Source organism: Struthio camelus, chromosome 14 (assembly GCF_040807025.1).
Source record: "Struthio camelus isolate bStrCam1 chromosome 14, bStrCam1.hap1, whole genome shotgun sequence".
NCBI classification, from domain to species: Eukaryota; Metazoa; Chordata; class Aves; order Struthioniformes; family Struthionidae; genus Struthio; species Struthio camelus.
The window spans coordinates 7,418,025-7,440,807 of record NC_090955.1 but is presented as its reverse complement, the minus strand read 5'-3'; the positions used below and the strand labels follow the sequence as shown (position 1 = coordinate 7,440,807).

General features: G+C 39.6%; 1 protein-coding gene across 1 annotated transcript; it reads right to left on the bottom strand.

Annotated features, from left to right (window-relative positions):
- Positions 1–1,285: 1,285 nt before the first annotated feature.
- On the bottom strand, positions 1,286–19,060 carry RUVBL1 (RuvB like AAA ATPase 1). Its single transcript, XM_068907162.1, has 11 exons — positions 18,819–19,060; positions 18,024–18,110; positions 17,266–17,398; positions 12,936–13,087; positions 11,532–11,621; positions 10,532–10,681; positions 9,133–9,196; positions 7,726–7,924; positions 5,569–5,671; positions 2,175–2,266; positions 1,286–1,874 (listed from the first exon to the last, which is right to left on the bottom strand). Exons 1-11 carry the CDS (start codon positions 18,957–18,959, stop codon positions 1,715–1,717), a joined length of 1,371 nt encoding a protein of 456 aa, XP_068763263.1. The 5' UTR covers positions 18,960–19,060; the 3' UTR covers positions 1,286–1,714.
- Between the last annotated feature and the right edge of the window lie 3,723 nt (positions 19,061–22,783).

The following is a 22,783-nucleotide window of genomic DNA, read 5'->3' as shown; positions in this document are numbered from 1 at the left end:
GAGGTTCTTAGGAGCCAGATTCCTTTCCCAAGGAGATAACTGAGCTTATGCCTTAGCGTTTGCAACTCAGAATAAGACTTAACAAGGAAGCTTTGTTGCATGTGACACATTGCAATTAAGCCACATGTACATAAACATGCATGTTAGGACTCTGATTTAGTGTGTCTCACTACCAGAAGCTCTTGAATGAAAAACTGTTAGGAAAGTGTGAGATGAGTAGCAGCAGTCTTTTTTTTTTTTTTTTTTTTTTTTTTTTTTAAGGCCAGTATCTAGTTAAGTGTAATACTACTAAGACTTTTCCAGCGTGAGGACCAATGACTTTCAGTGAAGGATTCACAGAAGGCTTAGTAGCCTTATGTGCTGTACTTGTTAACAAGCTCCTCATTTATGAATGTGAATTAGTTTTTGAAGAGCTAAAAATTTTGTTATTTCTTACTTTCTCTTTATAACTGCTGAAAAAAGAAAAAAGTACATACAACAGGACTCCTCTGGAAAGCTTTCTTTTCCTTCTGCACCCTACCTTTTGCATTAAGCTCATTTAAATAAGTATATATAAAGTGGTTTATATCACTAAAGGTTCTAAGAAAGAATGGTGGGTTGATCACTTTAGAAAGTGATCACTTTTTTTTTTCCCCCCTCTAGTTTATCCATTTAGGTGGTTACATAAATTTGTATTTCAGTGTTAGAAGGATTTTAATCTTTAAAACATTCACCTTCACAGTACTGAGGCAATTAAAATATCCATATCTATGCTTTACAAAAGAAGGAAGCATGCTTCCTAGACAAGCGACTGAGGCTAAGTTCATACAGAGCAAAATTTCCAAATTTAATTATTGGGTTATTCTTTTCATTATCCTCCTGCTTTTATTTTTATGTATGAGTAGTCATATATTTTTATTTTGTACACTTTTTTGATCTTGGGCAATCAAGAAAGTAGGGACAGAACACGGAGGGGGGGGTAGGGAAGCTGACTGTCACCTAAAGCAGTTCCTATTTATTTGCTTTATGAAAACCCAAGGGATGAGTTACTGGGGAAGAAAGGTTTTAAAGAGGGCTAATAGAATTACTATTACATATCTCTGCATTCTCCAGAGATGTCTATAGGAAGAAAAAACCACAACCTACAAAAAAAGTAAACACCTAAAGGTCCTGCTACTGTTTCTTTCTTCTGTTGCAGATCCATTTTTATATTACAGATCAAATTTATTCATACTTTGCTTTGTGATTTCCAACTTATTTTGACAGCTGCTTTAGGCACCCAGGACAAACACATGCAAGCTTCAGGTATTCTTGAAATATTTTATTATAAAGCAATTCAGACAAACTTTGATTCAAAAAAAAATTCTCATTTGCAAAAGGAAACTATTTTAAAACAAAATTCATAAAGAAAATAGACTGTTCTTAAGCATCAACTTCAGTTAGAGCACTTCTGTAATGAAATCTAAAGACAGACAAAACTTATGGGTCCAGAGCTATCCATTTCATATATACTCATAAAAGGGAGAGTAAGATGTTACAAACATCATGGAGCATCTTATTGTTGACAAAGATACAGGAACGCTGGATAGTTAATTCTGTCCTGACAAAGCAGTCCAACATTTAAATATTTTCAGTCCCAAAAGAGACAAACCATTAACATTTCTCATTCAGTTAATAAGCTAGCCCTGGGGAAAGGTTCAAGACACTTCAAAGCATCTAACTTACGAAAAGCTCTTCATTTCATGTACTTCTCCTGTTGATCAGCCAAGATTTTTGCTGAGGATTTGGCATCATAGAAAAGTTCATTTATTTCTTCAATATGCTCTTTCTCAATGCTGTCTTTCCCATTAATCTTCGCAAGCAGGTTAGCTGGGGTCAGTAACTGCACAGCATACCTTTGATCAAACACAGATGAACAAACAATTACAATTCAGTGCATCCCAGTGAATTGAATGTATGTATGGTTAGGAGATTTGTTAGGATACACATGGGTCTTTATCAGCAGTATAGGGTCATCAAGACCCTCTACCATGTACACTTCTTAAATGAGGAAATGAGAGGATTATCACCATTTTTCACGATAACACTGTTCTAACAGATCACATGTTATTGTACAGGAAACACTTCCAAGCGGTGCTTCTAGACCCAGTTGTACTTAATATACAATGGAGAAAATCCAACTGGGCTCAACTTACCTTAAGGTTGTTTTCGTACCAATTTCCCCCAGGTGGTTTAGAGCTTCTTCACTAATATTGATTCCTTCTGTCTGAGCACGAAGTTTAATGATCTGTTGGGATAAATGAGTAAGTTAACCTGCAGAAGTCAAGTAACAGCCCCAATAATTAGTATACTATACTACTTAGCTTAGTGTCTGGAAACCCTGTCAGCTTAGAGATGAGATATGGTATAAAATGAGAAGAGAGGCAGCAATCCTCCTGTAGTTTACCACCAAACTGAAGCTGATTTGTGGAACTCTAAGTCTTTGAATAGACAAATGTAATGTTGACAAACCGGTAATTATACCAGGTGGGTGAAGTAGCACGTCTGGACTGCTAACCCTCACGATAATTCTGCAAGGTTAGCTAAGTATATCTGCTAGTGAGAAACAGAGTAAGAAAACTCACGTGCTGCATACTTTTTCAATTTCCTTATGTAATGATGGCAGCTGGAGTCCTGCGGACAGAGCTGCACCAGCTTCCAAATCGCGCAGTATATCACCTCTGCTATACGGCGCAGCCCTCTAACAAGCCCTACAAAGGCTACGCTCTTCCCTTAACAGCTCACAACATGCTTTTTATTCCGCTGACAAATAAGATGGTAAAATAAATCAAAAAGTTACTTTCTAAGATTCACCTACTCCTGCAAGAAGAAAAAAATCACTGGGAAGAATCTAATCTTTCAAGAACAGTCTCAGGCTTGTACCAGTTTGAAGATCTTTACAAAGTTGGAGAGCAAGATATCACCAATAAGCTCAAGCATATATAGCTGTAACAAAAGTGGCACAAGTCTCTCGGTAGTCTGTATTACCAGCTGAGTGATAAGGGGCAGACTGGATAATGATGTTGTGTTGTAGTGCTGAGATAACTCTGGAACTGCAAGCCTCATATAATACAGGTATTTTTCACTTTGGCAGCTTTGTAAACAAGATATCAAGAAGCACTCGTTTAAATTAAAGCCATAAAAATGCGCTAGAGGAGGCAGGGTAGGGAACAGAGTAAAAGAGAGGGTTGTGAAATGGCAGAAAGTTGTGCTAAGGTATTAATACTGAATATGGTAAAAGCTATTTCAAATTGTAATTTAAAATTGAAGATCTTTTTCTATCTTCCATATCAACCAAACATCACTTTCCATTCATTCAGATGCTGCTGCTTCATGCTCATCCCCACTAGAAATAAGACACCTTGAACACCCCCTTTAAGAGCTTTAAAAAAAAAACCTTTTTATCTAGCAATTTTATAGAACCTTGCAGAAGGACCAGGCCCCAGGATATTAACCCAGCAAACACATATATAAACAAACTGCTATGAAATAGGAAAAGAAGCATTTATCAGGCGAAATACACTAGGAACAAAAGGCCCAGTTACAACCTCTATCTAACAGCGGGCACATATGCAAAAAAATTTGATTACAACAATACCCAACTAGAATGCATGTACAAGTGAATTTTCTCCCTATTCTGGTTGTACTAAATCAACCATGGGTCCTGCACTCCCAGATCAGTGCTACACAATGGAATTTGTACATTATCAGAACAAAGAGAAATATTTTCAAGTGGTTATGAACAAGCTTCCAGCAGGTACATGTGCAGTTCTTGTACTGAAAAAAATCAAATCAACTCTGAAACCCAGGGCTAGGGGTCTCACTTATATGGAAATATCAAAAATGAGAACTTCTCCTAGCATGAAAAAGAAAATGGCAGCAAAAAAAAAAAAAAAAAGGCCATAAACTTGTTTTTCTTTTTTTCCTCCATAGCTGCATTTGGTTAGAAACTCAAGTGTAATAGCTCCTCCTTCCCTCCCAAGGGAAAAGTCATTTGAAAGCCTTAATTTAAGGGAAGATGACTATGGGAACATGATTTATGGGACACGATGTCTGGAATATTTTAGCTTTAAGAAAAGCTACTGTAAACAATTCCTTCTCGCTGGTGAAAAAGGAGGGAAATCACAGCACTTACCCAGCTCCTTTGAAAACGAACAGTTCAGAAACAAGCTCTTTAACAGTCTAATCTGTCATGATAATATAGCACACTAGTTAATTAATGCTATATATAAAATACTTACATATAATATTAATTATGTTATGTATAAAAGTATATAATTTAAATATTTAACTAGTGTGATATATTTTTTATATATATATATATATATATATATATATATATATGCCTAACAATAAATAAATTGGAGTAACCACTCCTACTATGCTAACTACCCAAAATCCACACACAGCATAGGGAAGTTCAGACAACAATCTTTAAAACCTCCAGGCTTTAAGTGAAAGTCACACTCTAAAACTGGTTTTGCATATGGACAAAACACAATCTTTTATTAAATCCCTTGGCTCTTCCATTGTAATCTATACTATAGCGTTTTAAAGTATCCTTTTAGGTACCGAAAAATCATCCTGAGCATGGCTCACAAGAGTAGCATGTGAAAAGCTCCTCAAAACAAGTGAAATGAAGCTTTGCCACTCCGTGTATATTCGATAAATGCCTCAGCTTCACCTTGGCACTTATCCAGCAGCAGAAGACTATTATCTTGTGACAAGCCTCTCCTCCATTGACACTATCTCTTAAATAATACAAAGAATTGACATGATAAACCGTAATGGCTCCTGCATTGTGTCACTTCACAGCATTGAGACGCTAATGAGGGGGATCTTTGACACGATGCATCATAATGGCACCCAAGCATTAAAATCGATACACAATACATCGTGATGGCCCCACAGGAAAAGTTTCAGGCACTCAGAAGTGTATCTCTGCAACGTTTACTGCGCCTACATTTCCAAACTTGACTGGGAACATGAAAAACATTTACCTTGCAGTTCCAGGAGACAGACGACATAGGTAAAAACTATAGTAGAGAGCAGTGAGACAAAAATGCATTGCATAAAGTATTCCACAGTCCCTCTTGTCTCTTATGTGGAGTAACAGTGTGAGGTCTGGGACCAAAGATCCCAAAACGTAACACTTCATCTCCTAACAACTGAAAAAGCACTACCTGCTGGAACTTGCAGACTTCGTGGAAAGCACATCTGAATAAAAGATAAGGTCAGCTAACAATTCATACTGTTTCATGCAAGTGAGATGCGTTGGCAAACTTGTCTAGAGCTGAAAGTGACAATTCATCAGTGGGTGGAAATTGGACATCAAAACAAATTGCATTTGCAATTTTAAACAACTTACTATAAATAGTTACTAAAACACCATGTATTCAGGAACTGGTAAGCTTCTGTGCTTACAAACCCTGCTGATCATGCAGAGTCAAAGAGCTCTATAGTAACAGCATCTACAGAGGTGTTCTAGCTATCCCAAGAGACTTGAACTCCAGGGAGTTTTTAGAAGCTCTCTTTAAACGTTGTGCATACCTGCTTCATTTCTTGGGGTGTATACAGCATGGTTCGGATAATCATCACTCTGTCCAACAGGTCTAGTGGTATTCCATGAGGAGATACTATATCCTCTGTGCCTCTGAGGGAGGAATCAAATAGAAAGAGATCAGATACTATTTTGAGTTCAGTACATTAATTTGACTAAAATCAATAATAAGTGACTAACACATGCGCTATTTTACAGTTGTGTCTTCCCATAGAGAGACATTCCCCATATACACAGCCAGGGAACATATTCTAGTTTGAAGTACAAACTGGACAGCCTGAGGAAAACAAATACTATTTCTTATGCTCTTAAAGGTGTCACTCAGAATAGTTAGAGGTGCTGCTTACTTGCTGGTGCAGGCTTTCTTTCACCTTTCTCTATACTGTATCTTAACATCTCATCTAATGTTCCAAAGTATCTTCCAGCAAGGAAGAAGTCATTCTTCTAAGTTGTTTAGCAAAATCAGTAGAAATTATATGCAACGTCAGCCGTTTGGAGAATAACCCCTCTTCCTGAGGGAGCCGTTACTCTGCTCAATCCTCTCCCCATCCCCTTCAGCGAATACTGCAGTGGTTTACTTTCCATGCTGACAATCCAGCAAGGTGGAAGGTGGAGGTCTGTGCATGAAGGGTACAGCAGGATCTGGACCCTCACTCATTTTACTTGTTTGAGGTGCAACACCCAACAGCAAAGGCTGCAGGCACGTCAACTCTTGCTTTTCCAAGACAGCCAAGATTGGCTGGGAAGTCAGAGTGAACAATATGCAGATTCCATGGGACCTACTCAGACCTCAGATGAAAATGGTAAAATGCTAGTAGACAACTACATTCACAAACACAGTGCCAATATTTAGGCACTTTTTTGGTCATAGTCTGCCACGGGAAATGAACCAAATTGCTCTACCATCACCTCCTGCTGTACTCTCCAGTAGATGGTGCTCTCTCATCCAAAGAGATTCCTTCTCTTAACAGGTTACAGAACCAACTGTGTTATACAGACAATTAATCCCTTCCCAACCCTTTTAAGAACCATCCGTAGGCAGGTCAGAGCATCTCCAACTACTTGACATAATAGTATGCTGTTAAGCACCTTGCTTTTGAAGGACATAACTTACTAACATTAGATACAACTATCATGCTTTCATAAATCACAGGTTTCTCCTAACAAGAACAGCAGTGAATCCATGCTGACAGATCTCTTTCTTCTCTCATTTTACAAGACAGCCATCTCATGCATTGGGCTAGAGAGCACCACCATGTCTACCTTAAACATTTTTAAAGGGCTTATCACCTTGACTTCTAAGCAATGAAAATGGAGCAAGATTAATACCAGATGAGTCAGTAAAAGGGAAAGAAATAGCTGGTTACATAGCTGAGTTAAATCAGTTTAAAAAGAGTAGCCATCATTGCTAATGACAGCTTGTTTAGCTGTAATTAGACCTAGATCATAAATTAGCAGTAGAACCTAAGAAAGAATCTGAAACAGGCGAGTACTTTTGCTGAAAATGCAAAGAATGCATTGTCTAGGTGCAAAATATCAAAGCAGAGGTATGAACTGAAGTAAAGAAGGAGAACAGACTAGTTGTCATTACCAGAAAAACAGAAAAAGCCAGACTAACGTAGCAGGAAAGAATGAAGAATGAGAAGAGGCTGAGTCATGACAGGTTTTAACAGTGAGAACAAGAAGCGGAAGTCTGATGCAACAAGGATAGGAGATAGCAAAAGGATTCAAAAGAAGCAGGAAACTATGATATTAGAAGTTTTGTAGCTGTAGTGCTTTGAATGTTTCTAATGTGCAGACAAAAGATGCGTTACAGATATCCAGTGAGAAGGGTAATTGTAACAGAACGCCCAGGCAATAGACCGTTCCGAGGCTGTTAGAGGAAGAGGGACATGTCAGTGCAAATAAGAGGAGGAATTCTATTCTGCTCTGACTCAGCCACCCTGGCATTAAATGCTTTTCCCATCACAAAACTCAGAAATAGCCTTCAAGCACCAATACTGTTTTTTACCCATGTGGGAGATTACCATAGATGTCAGCATAAGAGACAAAAAGCATTTACAGAGTGTAACTTTTTCTGTTGATATAGCTAACCCCTGAGGTTTACTGACAATGCAAACCGGAAAATTCAATTTTAGACATCATACCTGATAACGCAGTTTCCACGATTGGAAGCAAATATGACAATGGGGGAAATGGAAGATTCCAGTGCTCGGTGCAGGTATGTGAAACATTCAATATCCAACATGTGAACCTCATCTACAAAGAGTACACCTGGGACCAGCTCTGCAATGCCTTGATCAATGTATTTATTTACCACCTTATTTATCTCTCCTCGAAGTTTGTCTATCAGAACCAAAAGAAAATACATTAGTTGTTCTGCTAGTGAGCTATAGGTCTGTATGAAAGACTTAAGACAAAATTCTCCTTAAGTTTTCTCATGGGTTGGTATCTTACCGCCACAAGGCAAATCTCTGTGACACTACCATTCAGTGGCATTTAAGGCTGAACTGAGATCTATGGTTTCACTCCTGTATTGGGCAGACATCCATGCAACAAAATATTTTCAGATGGGACAGCAAAAATTCTAGCACTTAACTAGGATCATCTGTCTGCTCACACTGCTTGTGAAACAATGGTGGTGGTGGTGGGGAAATCAGTCAAACATCAATTTAACAAAAAGTTTCCAAGCATGACTGAAAAAAACATGACTGAAAGAACAAAACATTGCTACTGTGTTTCAGCAAAGCAGTTGTGTTTAGCCCTGAAAAATAGGGCTGTATAAAAATTCTGTGAACATATGGATCTCAAAGCCACACAAGATGTTACATGGATAAGTCTGACTTGAAGATAGGCAAAGTGACCTCTGGAATAGAGGAAACACTTCAAAAGAGCACCATTCAACTTAGGTACTGAAACAGACTTTGATCTGAATTTAGATAGTCACTTATTGAAACATCTTTTCTTTCACAGCAAAAAGGAGAATAGATCTTTCTCTAGATCTTTTTTCTCCAATGATCTAAAGGTGGGCAGAGCAGCAGTGTACATACAGCGTTAAGTTGATAGGCCACTGGTATGGAAGAGTCAATGCAAAAACCAAACCAACATTGGAGTCTTTAGGAGTCATTTTTCTACTCCACAGAAATACAGCACGGTCGCTTCACATAAGAATGCGCTCTGGCAAAGGATTTTTGATTTTTTTTGGTTCAGTTTGGCTCTTAGTAGGAAACGTGAACCACGTACTCTCTGTCAGCAATATTTTGAGGAGGAGGGTGGCACTTGCATTCTGCCTCTTTCTCCTCAGGAAGCTGCATGCAGAGCGCAGTATATGGAGTATCGTTATACATACAAAACAATACTGTGGAGTTACTGATTCCAGCTGCTGCAATTCTAGCAGCTAAAATCACCACTTTATGAAATCTGAGGCTCTATGAATAAATATTATGAAGGTATTAATCACTAGAGATGCTGCATGAATAACCCCATTTTAATCCTTTCCTAATTGGCAAAAATATAGGTTATGCTGGACTAGAAATACGATTTAGGATTCATACCCGTAATTTCAGTTTTCTTAGGCTTCATCAATTGTCCCATCATAGAAAGGATGTCTTGCCCACCCTAGGAAAAGAAAGTTACAGATCAACTATGAGGCCTGATAGTGAACACGCACCATCTGAACAAGAATCCTGTAAATCAAAAATAGATCGAAGAAATTGATACTTGGTTTCAGTACAGGTTGATTATTTGCCAAAGGTTCAGTCACTTCAATGCAGTGATATTCTAAACATTATCATTTAATTAGCTACCTCCTCATTCTTTCTTTAGACTTGCTCATTTGGAGAACACAGGAGACCAAAATGAGATACCCTCTTAAAAATTCACCTGTTTTTGTCCCAGAGAAGCTCACAAGAACTGACGGGGTCAGGGAAGAGAGACTTGGGATTGCCCGCTTGCACTGTAACTGTTAAGCCTGCCAACACAGGAACAATTATGCTTGATTTAATCACGTAAGTGATTTGGTTGAAAAAAGGACGTTTATGGAAACGGAGCAGGTTAAGTGGCTGTGATATCACACTGTTAGCCTTTGTTTAAAGATACTGCATTGCCATTGGGTTTTGTTTATGACAAAAGTGGAGTCCCCTCAATACTAGGTTTATGTTAAGATACTGCAAGTAGTAATTCCCTATTTTCAATTTTTTGCTGCAGTATGTGCAGAGCTCTACTGAAAAACACACGGGAGTTTCATGAGAAGTTATGAAACACTTCTGAAAGATGCAGGGCATTACCAGAATCTGCAGCAAAGTCAAAACTTAATGACCATTTATCAAAGTGCTTGTAGTTTCCCTTTCATGGCCACAAAACCATAAATACAGAGCAGAGGAAGTTAATCTACATTCAGAACTTTTAATAAATAAAATGATGCACACCTGATGGCTGTTGCTACCTCACTGCTCAGGCGTCTTTCCTTCATAATAGAAAGAAATGATCTCTTTCCCTGGTGGCAGCCCACGCTGCTCTTTTTTTGTAGGGGATGGGGGAAGATGGTGCAGGGAAGGAGAGAGGTAGGTCTAGATTATGCATTAACTGTGAAGGCAGTGGATCCCAAGTATCCATGTGGAAGCTCCTCTATGAACATAAGGCTGTTCTCTGTGGTGTTACAAAATGCACTCTGACAAATGTTCCATCACCAGGTGCATGAATCCTAACCTAGCAATGGCCTCGTTAATCTGGGTGCAAAGGTCACCGCTGTAATCAGCTGCAACAAGACATCCACACAAACAGAGAGGGGAGCTGGACTAGCTTTCAAGGTAAGACCTTTTCCTATAGTAGTAACCTCTTTGTAATGAGTAAGGGTATCTCAAAGCTTTCTGCATCTCCTCAATTATTCTAACTCTCCATTGCACGTTTGTCAAAGAGTTCTTCTGTAAAGATTTAACCTGTGCGGTTGGATACCTGAGGTCGAGCATTGGCCACATCCAAGTCATGCAGGGTGACATCCTGAATAATTTCCTTTTTCTTGTGCACATCACCCTTCGGCAAAGGAACATATTCTTCAGCCTCAAGGTCAAATTCCGTAGCATAGGTATCACACCTGCCTTGCCTCTGAAGAAAGGCAAAAAAGAGAACCCCAGCTATAGCATTAGATTCAATGCAAAAACCTTCACCGATACAAACTTGATAAAGCACTTTGTTCACAATTCTAGTCCTGACAAGCTTCAGCTGACAATTCAGATGCCCCACTCCCTGCTTAGCAACAGGCATATCCTGTCTACTGATCAAAGCTCAAAAACGCTCTTGAAAAATATCTGATATTTTCAGTAGTAAGAACGTTCCACTCTTCTCTCCCCTTCTTTTAACTGTATGCAATTCTTGCTAAAGAACAAATCCAGCAGATTAACTAGAGATTGGGAGAACTGTTCAAGACTCCTTTGTAGGTGGGTGATTTATTATACGATACAAAATATTATGCTCATCCATTAAACAGCAAGTATCGCTGTACACTACATTTTAAATCAGATATGAAAAGAATGCTAACTAATGCAGTGTTCCCTTCTACCTGTATATATCTTGTGGAGAAAATACCAGAAAGATAAACGAAAGATTAAATACACTGCACATGTCAGCCTGAAAATGACTAAAGTTGCTTGGGTTTTTTTTCCCTTCCCTTAAAGATGTCTTGATCTTACAAAAAAAGAAAGCTCATCCAGGCAGCATCAGCGATAGCTTCCCTGCCAGATGACCTTAATTGTGAACAAGATGACCACTTTCTTTTGGCACAAGAGACATTTTTCTCTCCAGATCAGAGAAACATTGTGCTCTTTTTAAAACTTCCATGTAACCGTTCCATGTCAATTAAGGTTAATAAATGAGAGCCTTCTAACAAAAGGAGAGAAGAAAAATCTGCAAGAATACATCAACCTGCATAGACGTGCAGAACTATTCCTGCTTTTACCTTGACAGCTCCACTGTTTGCTTCGATGTAAATAACATCACCTGTTTCCACTCGCTCCTTCTGCAAGCTTTCAAATATGCTTGGGTCCAGCTGGAGACAAGTAAATATCATAGTTAATTAGAACAGCTCCACATTATTATGATAATCAAGGAAAAGAAATTTAGTCTAAAGGTCCCTCCCATCAGACAAAATTAAAATACAACTGCCCCCAACAACGCATCTAGGTTTTTATAAAGCTGCAGCACTTGGAGTAGCAGTAGAGTAAAACTTATTGTAATACATGAAAGAAGATGCACCAAACTTATTTTCTTACAAAAAGATCTGCTATCTGAAGGAAGCAAGTGCCAAAAACATAATGATGCCAATTACTATTGTAAAGTATGCCACTGTAAAAGGTGGCAATACATTCAAACATAAGATGTGGCAGTTCCATTGCTTTCTAGTAAGTTTAAAAAAAATCTGGCTCTTGCTTCTAAAGCAGATCATACTACTTGATCTCTTAAGAGTGCATATCCTCTGTGGAGTTGTGTAAGGGAGAGCAACGATGTGGAAACATTAACGCTTTTGTTTCTCTTTGTGTTTATTCACTTTTGCTCTGCATTTTCTCGTTTTTCAGAGTAAATACATGCAAGTTGACACTTAACAGGCAGAGACACCTTTCAGTTCTCTCATATTCATTTTATTGACAGGGAAATTAAATAACATGGAGAGCGACTTGTGTAAGAAAACAATGGGAAAGTGGGTCTGAGTTGGCGACATACCAGCTCAATTTCTAGTTCTCCATCACATATTCAGGAGAGCTTATCTTCCCCACATGGAAAGAAGGGATGTGGCAGAAAGAACAATTTATACTGAAGTAGGCAAGGTTTATTGAAACTATCCTCAAAAATTAAGTTGAGTATCAGGAAAATAAAACCAAACAAGAGCTTTCTTATACAACTGTTATCATGAGCAAGAAGTTATAGTCACGGTCAGTGTAAACATATCACAGACCGAGACAGGTCAGAGCTCAGCTTCTCAACTCAGCCCCTTTGCTCTATGGTGCTAGTTATGCTGTAAAACTGTTCAGAATGTCTTCCTCCTTAAACTCTCCTTTGACTCACTGAAGACACACAAGTGTGAGCTGTCAAAAAGAAAAATAAAAGGGACTGCTACCTAAATGATGGGGTTATCCACAATTCAATTAGGAGGAGGCAAGACTACCATCTAAATATTGTAGTTAAAGTAGATAAACATACATGCTGAGAAGCAGGATAAAGCTGTCTAGCAAAAGAAACAGGCTCCTGGCATCCCCTCTCTACTGAGATGGAGATCAAGAACTTAAAATGGAGACAAAAGCTGCTGAAAAAAGACGACGCAGATCTGAAATACTGAAGGAAAATTTTGAGACTGTACCATACATACCTTCAACTGCTTAGTTCCCTTTGCAGTTTTGAGTCCTATAATTACATGGCTGATGGTTTTGCCATATCCTCCCATAGGATTTTCAGTCTCACATGGAGTTAGCTCTGTGACTTCTCCTTCATAAACCTCCTTGGTCTCTTTAATCCTCAGCCCTGCAAGAAATTGTTTAGGATAGTTTCAGTACACAAATCATGGGCTGTATACATGTAATTATTCTCACTTAGAAGTCTGCTGCTTTAATGCCACCAGAATGTTACATATTATTGGACTATATTACATTTCGTGGTAATTCTTTGCTTTTTAAAAGTAGAAAGATCAATTATTGTCCTATTCTAGGTGAGACTATTCATCCCACATCATGAGAGGGAAAGCTCAGCCTGAAATTCTGACCTGCAAAGCAGTTTATTGAGCTCCAAGAATTTGTTTTCTTTCTGTCCTTCAATATACCCACTTTTCCATGTCCCCCAAAAGAGATTTGCCTGATTTGTTCCCCCAAAAGAGGAGATTTCCCTGATTTGTTTAGATATACTAGAAACAGAAAAACAGTTCATCAAAATTTTGAAAATGAAGATCAGTAGCACTAATTTAATATGGAATCTTATGCAATTTACCTATCCTCAGAACAGCCCTGACAAGTGGGAAAAAACACACAGAAAGAAAAAGTAACTTTGCTAGAACTTTAAATTTTATCAGCTAAGTTAACGATAACATAAATTGATTAATAGGTACTGTATTAGAACCTCTTTAGAAAAAGTTAACGTACCATTTTAAATATTCTTCTAGTTAATAACAAAAGAAGGGCTAGATAAAGTTTAACAGAATCTGCTACAGTCCAAATACAAAGCTATTTCAAAATAGTTGACAGTGACATTCTTACTTTGCACTTTTTGAGATGGTTGAGAAATCCAGGTATCTGAATACTTTCTTTCTAGTCACAACTACTATAATCAACTAATTTTAAACTGATAAATAACACAGAGCCGAAGAGAGTTTTAAGGTTGCAGTGTTCCAAAGAAAAACCACTATCATCACCACCACCACCACTACAGTTATGCAGAGGTTCTAACTACAAGAAAGTTCAAAGAACCCACATCTGAAGAGACTTTATAATAAAGTCAGTATTTTATGAGACACACATGCCATACCAAAAATAATGAATGGGCTCTAACAAGATATAAGGAAGTCATCCTGCACAATCTGAGGTTATTAGGACTTTATAAAACTTTCCTTGTTCCAAAACTTGTCATGTTGCTTTGAAATAGATCAGACACTTCACCAGTCCTCTTGAGTTGCTGATAGGCAAATATAAAGGACTGACAAATACGAGTCTGTCTCCCTCTACCGGACTCAAATTAAGAACAGGATTTGAAATGTGAGAACTGGGTTAATTGTGAATAATACGATAGTTTCCTGGTAAGAAATGTTTGCTATTTCTTATTTAGCACTACATGAAAAAGTGTTATATAAATGAATTTCAGTAAATTTTTAAGTGTTTTTCCATGTATGCCAAAACATCTGACAAAAAAAACCAACCCTCTGAGTTACAAAATTGATCAACAATGCTGCATCACATAGGCTACGTGAGGAAGAGGTGTGGAGCAATATATGAATCTGCACAGTAAAATGACTGGTGCTAAGAACTGGACATTTTTTTTTAAAACAAAAAAACAAACACACAAAGTTTGAGTCCCAGCTCTTTTCTGGTCCCATAGATTGTAAGCCCATTTGTGTTTGGAGTATATTTTGCATGTTCCTAAGCACATCTTCCAGTTTCATTTCATCTGAAAATAATCCATTTCGCATACCCTGAGTTTGTTCCACAACGCAAATCAAAGCTGAGTCAGTGGGGACAGCTTAGAGATTTGCTTCAGAAGCACGACTCTGATCTGAACTAATGCACTCACGTAGATGCGTCCATAAAAGATATTTACAGATTAGCATAATCTGAACAAAGGTTATCAATGTTTTGAGCTTATTACTACTGTTCCTTTGTTTACAGATGAATCTGCATGTATTAGCTATGAACTTCATTCCCAAAGAGCTCTGTAACTAACACAGACGTTTCGTTCTCACAAATTAGAAGCATGAGTCTAAGGAGGAAATTAAGGGATATTTCATGGTTTGGCTCAATAGCACTATATGGAGTCAAATAGTTCTCGTTTGATTTACTGGCAGTTACAGTCTGGAGATACAGGGAACACATATGCTATTTAAGTGGCTATTCCAGTAGTTATTTTTTACTGCAACTGAGCTCTAACATTAGCTACTGTCAACATCCTTGCCAGCTGCTAATAAGCTCTTATACAGGTTTAATCACTCTCTGCTGAAGTTTTTTTAAACCTGTATGACAACTCCATCTTTTCATTTCCTACTCCGTCTTTTTATGTTTCTCACATACCATAAACTCTCTACTACACCCAAACAGTGCCTGGTAGTTAGACTATGTCAGGTATATTAAAAGACTACCAGCCATAATACTTCTGATAGAACAATTCTTAAGCTGGCACTGAAAATCAGTTTGAAAGAAGACAAAGAATACCACTGGAGTCGTCGTCTGGAGATTTACAAAACCTTATCTTGGCCAAGAATTTTAATAAATTCTGAGTCACCTCTGTTTCCTTATACAGCAGTGGGTCCAAACCAGTTTCCAGTTTTCTATCGTTTCCAAGAAAAAAGTTTTACGAGAGAGACTGATGTTAGCATCCCTGATCATATTTATAAACTGAGGTGGCTAAACCACCTGAAAGCAAAATGCACAATATGAGCAACAGATGATGAATATACAACCTGCTGATAAGGAATGATATAAAAAGATATATAAACTAGCTCAGTACAGTAGGTACTGACAGATATGCAAGCTGAAGTTTCTCTTGCACCCAGTCACAGCTGACGTTGCACTGTGCCTACAAAATTTTTCAGAAAATGCACCCTTTAAAATTGTTTATTTACCAGGCAATGAAACTGAAACAACTGATAAACTTATTGAAAGTGTTCCATTACAAGAGATAGTGCTTTACTGTCCCTTAAAACATTCTGGAGATTTTTTTTTTTTTTTCCAATAAAGGTCGTGTTATGAAAATGTGACAGAGAATTCAACAGAAAGGAATAAAAAGTTGGATCTTTCATTAACACCAATATTTGTTTAGAATTTTCTCTCTACTGACATTCAGGGAATGCAGGGAACTAACAATGTAGCTGGCTGTTAACTAGACAGATTTAAAATACTGCTATCTCTAGAAATGACAACACAGATGGCATAAGTTTCATCTGTTGGTTCAAGTTTCAAAATCTCTGACAGGGAACTTCATCACATCAAGGAAACACTGCAGACTACTTAGAGTCTGGCTTCCCTCCCCCAAGCCCTGCCAGATTTATGGTGACTAGAAGACCAGAGATTACTGAAAATTGCTTTCTTATGAAAGTCAACGGAATAGTTTTGTTTGGTTGCACCACTGAGAGATTTCTTCACCTTACTGCTATGAAATACTTAGATGAAGTCTGAGGGGAATAATGATACAGAAGCCAAGAAAATTAACTGTTAATACGTTCAGTACTAAAGTCAACTAGGCTATCTTTAGGCAATCCTCATAAACAAGGTCCACTTCTAACTGCATTTATCAGCTGTCAGCAGCAATCATATAAAAGATTGTAGATACTCAGTGGGCTGTGTTGCAAATTTAACCAACCTATATCAAGCTTGTAAAAGCCTTGTGTCTTCCTCTAGAGCTGAGGAAGATATTAGGTTAAGGCATTTATTTCGCTGGCATGGAACTCACTTTGTGCTCATCCGAAATAATAAGTTAGGCTGAACGTTGCCATTTGGGAGTCCCTGCTTAAGACTGTTTGCTTACTACGGTGAAATCATTAAAGAAAAAAGGAGAGAGCACTTTGCCGTCTACCAATATTTCTGTTAACATAAAAAAACTAAAATAGCTTTTCTTTCAGCTTTTTTGAGAGCCACAGACAAAACCAGGAGATGAATCTGGAAGTTGAGAAGTGAGTCTGGGGAAGAAGAATGAACCAAAATAACTGTGGGATATGATGACTAAATTATGTCTTATATGCAGAAAACCCTACCGTCTCCATTAAGGGTGGAAGACGTTCACCCAGTTAAGATGAGCACTGAAAAGAAGAACAGGCTGTGATCTGACAGCCACCAAGGCCACTTAGAAGCTTTTCCTTTTTAGATTACGGGGCAAAAACAAAACCAGAATCACAGAATGGCTGAAGTTGGAAGGTACCTCTGAAGATGATCTAGTCCAACCCCCCTGCTCAAGCAGGGTCACAAATCATATAAATACTTAATTCTTCTATTTTTTCTGAAACTTACCAATTGCCCTCCGGAAGTTTTCCATTAGGACTTCTGTTTTCTTGATCTCAGTGGAATAGACCTCACTTCCAACCATAGGACAAAAGGGAACTTTACTTCCCAGTTCCTGAGCAATAGCTAAAGCTAAAGCAGTCTTCAAAAGAAAGGAAAAAAATTACGCACTTCATTTTTCATGAGAACAAAGGATTCTTTCTCCACAGCACCAACTTCACTCATCATATCCTATTTCATCCAAACCATCACTTTAATACTACTCCTGTTCTGTCTGACTTACAGACTTCTCACATATAACTACCACCCCACACCAAACAAATTCAACACACATAAAGTAGCTTTTATCTAGGACTTGCACAACACTTTAAAGAAACAATACCAGGCATTTGAATTTGACATCTGGTACAAAAGGCAATAAGCGTTAAATAACAAGAGAAAAACAAAACAAAGCAAAAACTTTTAAGGCCTCTAATACTAAATTAACTTCTAAGACTTTTCTTCAGAATGCACGTTACATATGTGTTTGGTTAATCTATATAAGATAGTTTCACGCTAATGATGCCTGAACAAACCACTGCATACCGCTACTGTTGAAGCCATGGCAAAAATCAAAACATAAAGCAAGAAACCATGGCAATACAATCATGAAAAAACCTCCAGTAGATGGAAACCTCCTGCAACTACTGCCCTACAATGGTTTTGACAACAGATTGACCTAAAATAATTTGGGGATACTTTACTCCATATCAAAAGAAAAATAATACCTTGCCAGTTCCAGGAGGTCCTGCCAACAGCACAGCTCTTCCAGCCATTTTCTTGCTTTTGATTAATTCCACTATAACCCCACATGCCTATAAATTAAGTAAACATTTAAACTGTTATGAAACGCATTGCTATAGTATCTTTCGTTCCAGTGTTATTTAAAGTACTTAGAGATATTAGGCTTTGAGAACCCACTAAAATTAAAGAAGACTTCAGTTTTAAGCATATAAAAGTGAAGCAAGATCAGGGAGACCTACTTCTTGCAATCATTTTATTTGCTGAAGAGATTGAGAAAAAAGTCACAAGCAACAAAACCCAGATGTAGAAGCACAGACTTCCGTCAGTCCCAGGATCCCCCGGTCCCTCCCAGGACTACACACACACACTAAGGTTTAAGAATGAAGCAAGAAACGGCTCTGTGACTTTCAGAAAGACAGAATGGCTAAAGCGCCGGCCCGGGGCCAGCCGTCAGACTGCAACTGAAGCGCCGGTCCCTAGCTGCACCAAATCGCTGACTTTAGGCGGGCTTTCCTGCTTTCCATACCTCAATTTCTACGCCTAAAACCCGGGACGCTGTCACCTGCCCGCGGCGCCGGGTGATACAAGAGTAGCGGCACAAGGAGCAGCCCAGGGCTGCCCGCGCCGCTTCCCAGGCAGCAGCGGAGTAAGCGGAGGAGGCCGGGTCGAGCCTCGCTCGCCGAAGGGAGCGGGACGAAGGGGAAGAGGGGCACCCGGCGCGCACAGACCGCCGTCCCGAGCGGGCCGGGCCGGGCCGGGCAGGCCGCGCCGCCGCTCACCTCCCGCGCGTTCTCCTGTCCCACGAGCCCGGCGCCCGCCGGCTTGGCCGTGCCGCTCTCGTCCAGCCCCAGCCCCTTGACGTGGCTGTGGGCGGCGATGCGCTGCGTCTTCGAGGTGCTCTTCACCTCCTCGATCTTCATGGCGGGGGCCGCTCCGCTCCGCGCCGCACTCCCCGCACGCGGCCCGCGCGTTACCAAGGCTCCCGGCGCGCGGCCGCCTCGGCCCGCCCCGCCGCCCCATTGGCCCCCGCCCCGCCGCTCCCGATGCTTATTGGGCGCGGCGCCTGCTTGTCACCCCGGGCGGGTGCTTTTCTTTTAGAGTCCGTCTACCCGCTTCCGCGCGCGGCGCTTCGGGAGGGTCCGGCCGGGTGCGGGCACCGCGGAGGAGCCGGGCCGGGGCCAGGCAGGGCCGGTGGAGGGACTGGGCGGGTACCGTGACGCCTGGAGGGGAAATTCAGCTTTTCTTTGCTCGGCAGTCACCTTCCCCTTCGCTTAACCAGCCTGGGGCTCTGCAGGGTCCTGTGGCCGGCCACGGGGCAGGCGGGCGAGGGGAGCGAGGCCTTCCCGAAGCCAGCGCCAGGCCTAGCTGCGAGAGCGGGCCGCCCCCTCGAGGAGGGCTTGCTCGGTGTTTGTCTGCTGGGAGTCTTGTGCTGAGTTCTGGTTCTCCACCTAACTGAGAAATAGTTATGTTTTTCTGCATATCCAAAGCATTTCTTTAAGCAGCTGTGGTTTTAGCTTGGCTTTCATACAGCTCGCGTGTGCTGTGCCTAGACCAAAAATGCCCTCTTTCTGGGCTTTATGATCTCCTGAAGTGGAGGGAAAAATACTTCATTTTCTCAACAGGTAGCTGCAGAGTTTACCCTTGTTTCCTTAGCTGTGCAAGGCTACAGCTTTTATACTTGTATACCCTACTGCTCAAGTGATAGTGGTCTAGCAGTAACTGCTGCCTCTGCTGTTTAGGGTTCAAATGCCTGAGATGGACATGTCTGACTGTGAAATCTGAGACAGGACCTCGGAAGCTGCTATTCCAGCAATTTACTAGTGTTTATCATCCCCGTTTGTAAATGTTGGGATTGCTGTCCCAAAAAAGGAGATTCTCTTCCAGTGAATTTGTTGTAGTTTGTGCACTTGATTGTAAAGCAGCGGCTGTGCTTGTAGTGTTCAAGGTTAGCGGGTGAGTGCGATAAGATGCTGGGTTGCTGTCTGGTGTGCCACGGGATAATGCCCGTTCAGCTCCTCTGTGGCCTGCCAGGGCGAACTGCCAAAGCAGCTGGGTGATAGTATGAGCTATGAGAGTGGCTTCTAGAGGCGATGGGTGTTGTATTTGAGTTTACAAAAGCCTGGTGAACACTTTTAGTCATCTTCTTTTTGTCTAGGGGCCTCCATTAGTTGTTATTCATTTAAAAAAGAAAAAAAGTTATTTGCTGCTTTCTTTTTTTGATAACTTGTTCTATCAATTTATATTTACATAATCTAGCTTAAATTGCAATTAGAATATAATTGCACACATATGGCATAGTTCAACACGTTTGTAAGAGTATCATCTTCTGTGACTGTTTAGCTAAGAATTCCTCTTGAACCTAATAAATATAAGCTATCCTTTAAGTAATTAAAAAAGTATGTATACTATTGGGCTCTTTACATCCTTTTGGGGCTATATCAGTCACAGAATACAAATGCCTAATATACTAAACTGCAAATTCTCTTTTGTATAAGAGCAAATAAACAGCTTTGATTTCTCTAGTGCATTGAACTGCTGCAAGTGTTGTGGGTAAGTCCGGTCAGAGTTCAAGTTTTTGCTGATTCTAGGAAAAAAAAATAGCAAATTCTCTAAGACTTCTGCTACGCATGGCCCTCCTTTTAAAAAAGAAGGGCTGGTAGCGGGTGAAATACATAGCCATTAGTTCAAATGGAGTGTATGGACAGATTTCAGTCTAAGTCATTATCTTGTTTGAAGTTGCAGTTAGGCCATTTCTGAGACTACGGTGTTCCAGAGTTTACTTGGTAACATTTCCTTGTTTCTCTGTGATGGATTTCTGAGTATAAAAATGTAGAGGGCAAGGACAGAGAATTGCTGTTAACTATCGTTATAATTTAGAGGAAGAAGAGAAATATTCCATTTGTGTAAAGACCAGATATGCTGCAGAAGAATCTTGAACTCTAGAAATACTAATGCAGTTTACAGAGTATTTGATAAAGATCAGTAGTGTAGCCATTTAGCATGAGAGGAAACTGAAAAACAGAAGTGTTAAATGTTTGTCTAACAACATAATGTTTCCAAAATAGAATTGGAATAGAGCCTAACAGTCAGGCTGCTAGTGACCACCTCTGTTCAGTAAATAAAACTAGTGCCGTGTTGAAGGCACAATTTTAGTACTGACTGCAGAGATTGTTATGAAAATGGTTTGGGTTTGCATTTGCAGTAAAAGCTGATATTTCAATTAAAAAAAAAAACAGTAAACAATTGTTTGTTTGGCAGAAGTGAGGCTGGTTTCTCCCTCTTACTTGCCTGAGTTGGTATCAATTTAAGAGACTTTCTCTCATCCATAAGCTATGATTGGTTTGGCACATTTTATTGTATTGATTATTTTACTCATTCCATATGTTCTTTGAGCACCATACTGAAAATGCAGTTAAAGGGCAGAAAGGAGTACCTTTAGGTGAGGGAAAATAAACAATAGTCCTTTAGACCACACAGGATTAATTGTTTATTCCTCAGAAAGAGCAGAGTACAAGTGGAACTACTGGAAAGCTTAGAGTGGAACTTAAATAGCTTAAATGGTCTATTAAAGTTGATGTCTAATGTGTAGTTATGATGCATCAGCTTGAGAAATAGTGAACTGCGGCCTAATGTGACTTTTGTGATCTCGAATAGCTAACATACTTATTAGAGCAGGGGAGGGTAAAATTATTTTGTTGAAAGGCATGAGTCATCTTTCTCCTTTGTCCATGCCAACAAACGGAACATAAGTAGGTTGTGAGACCATTCTGTCCATCTCATATGCTGTTATAGATGCTTTGAGCATAATTTAATATTTCACTATCCAGTTAACCAGAAAAATAATACCTTTCGCTAACAGTCTGAACTACTATTCCCCAGGTTTAATCAACTCATTTTACCAACATTTCCCGGCCCCCCCCCCCCCCCCCCCCGCCAAACCGTTTGAGGTCTCTTATTTGGCACAGACGTCATGTGATACCCGATGTGGGAGCTGGAGACTTGAGAGCTGTTTTCCTAGACTAAATGTTTGAGGTTACAGGACATGGCCTAGTTTCACATAAGCTTTCAAATTTCAATGGGACATGCTGAATCCTGAAACTGTCAAATAGTGTATTATTTTTAGAGTGAGAGAGAGTATGTGTGTGTGAGTGTGTGAATGACCTTTACATTTTTACCCTATCCCAAAAGTCTGACTTCCTGCCCTTTCTCCCCTGAGTCCTTAAAAACGTTAGCAATTAAAATGAACACTTTTAAGGAAGAAATTCAGTATAGGAGAGAGAAGAACTGGGAAGGGGAATGGTACATTGAAGAGAAAACAAGGAAAACAGCTAAATGCTATAAACGCGTTGCTTTGTGACAGATGCAGAGAAATAGAGGACTTGAGATTCTTTAATTTTTGCCTTGTTCCTCTCTGCATCTTAGTAATATCAAGATCTGTGTGTCATTTCCTTCCCTGCTCCACAAAAGGAGCTGAAAGCTTTTTCTACTCTTCATCAAAGAAGGAGGAGTGATGAATCTTAACAAACGCTCTCTGTTAACTCCTAAATCTGTAACTAATTCTAAAACTAAGTGAACAGAATGAAGCTGTCTGAACACATAAAAGTGCTCATGTCTCTATCAAGCTTCTCCTCCTTGCTATTGGTGACATGAGTGTATTAATTTTACAGGTACTGTGTAGACCTTGATCTTGCAAAGAGCTCTGCCTTCAGATAATACTTTGCAAAATCAGATCCAGAGACTGCAG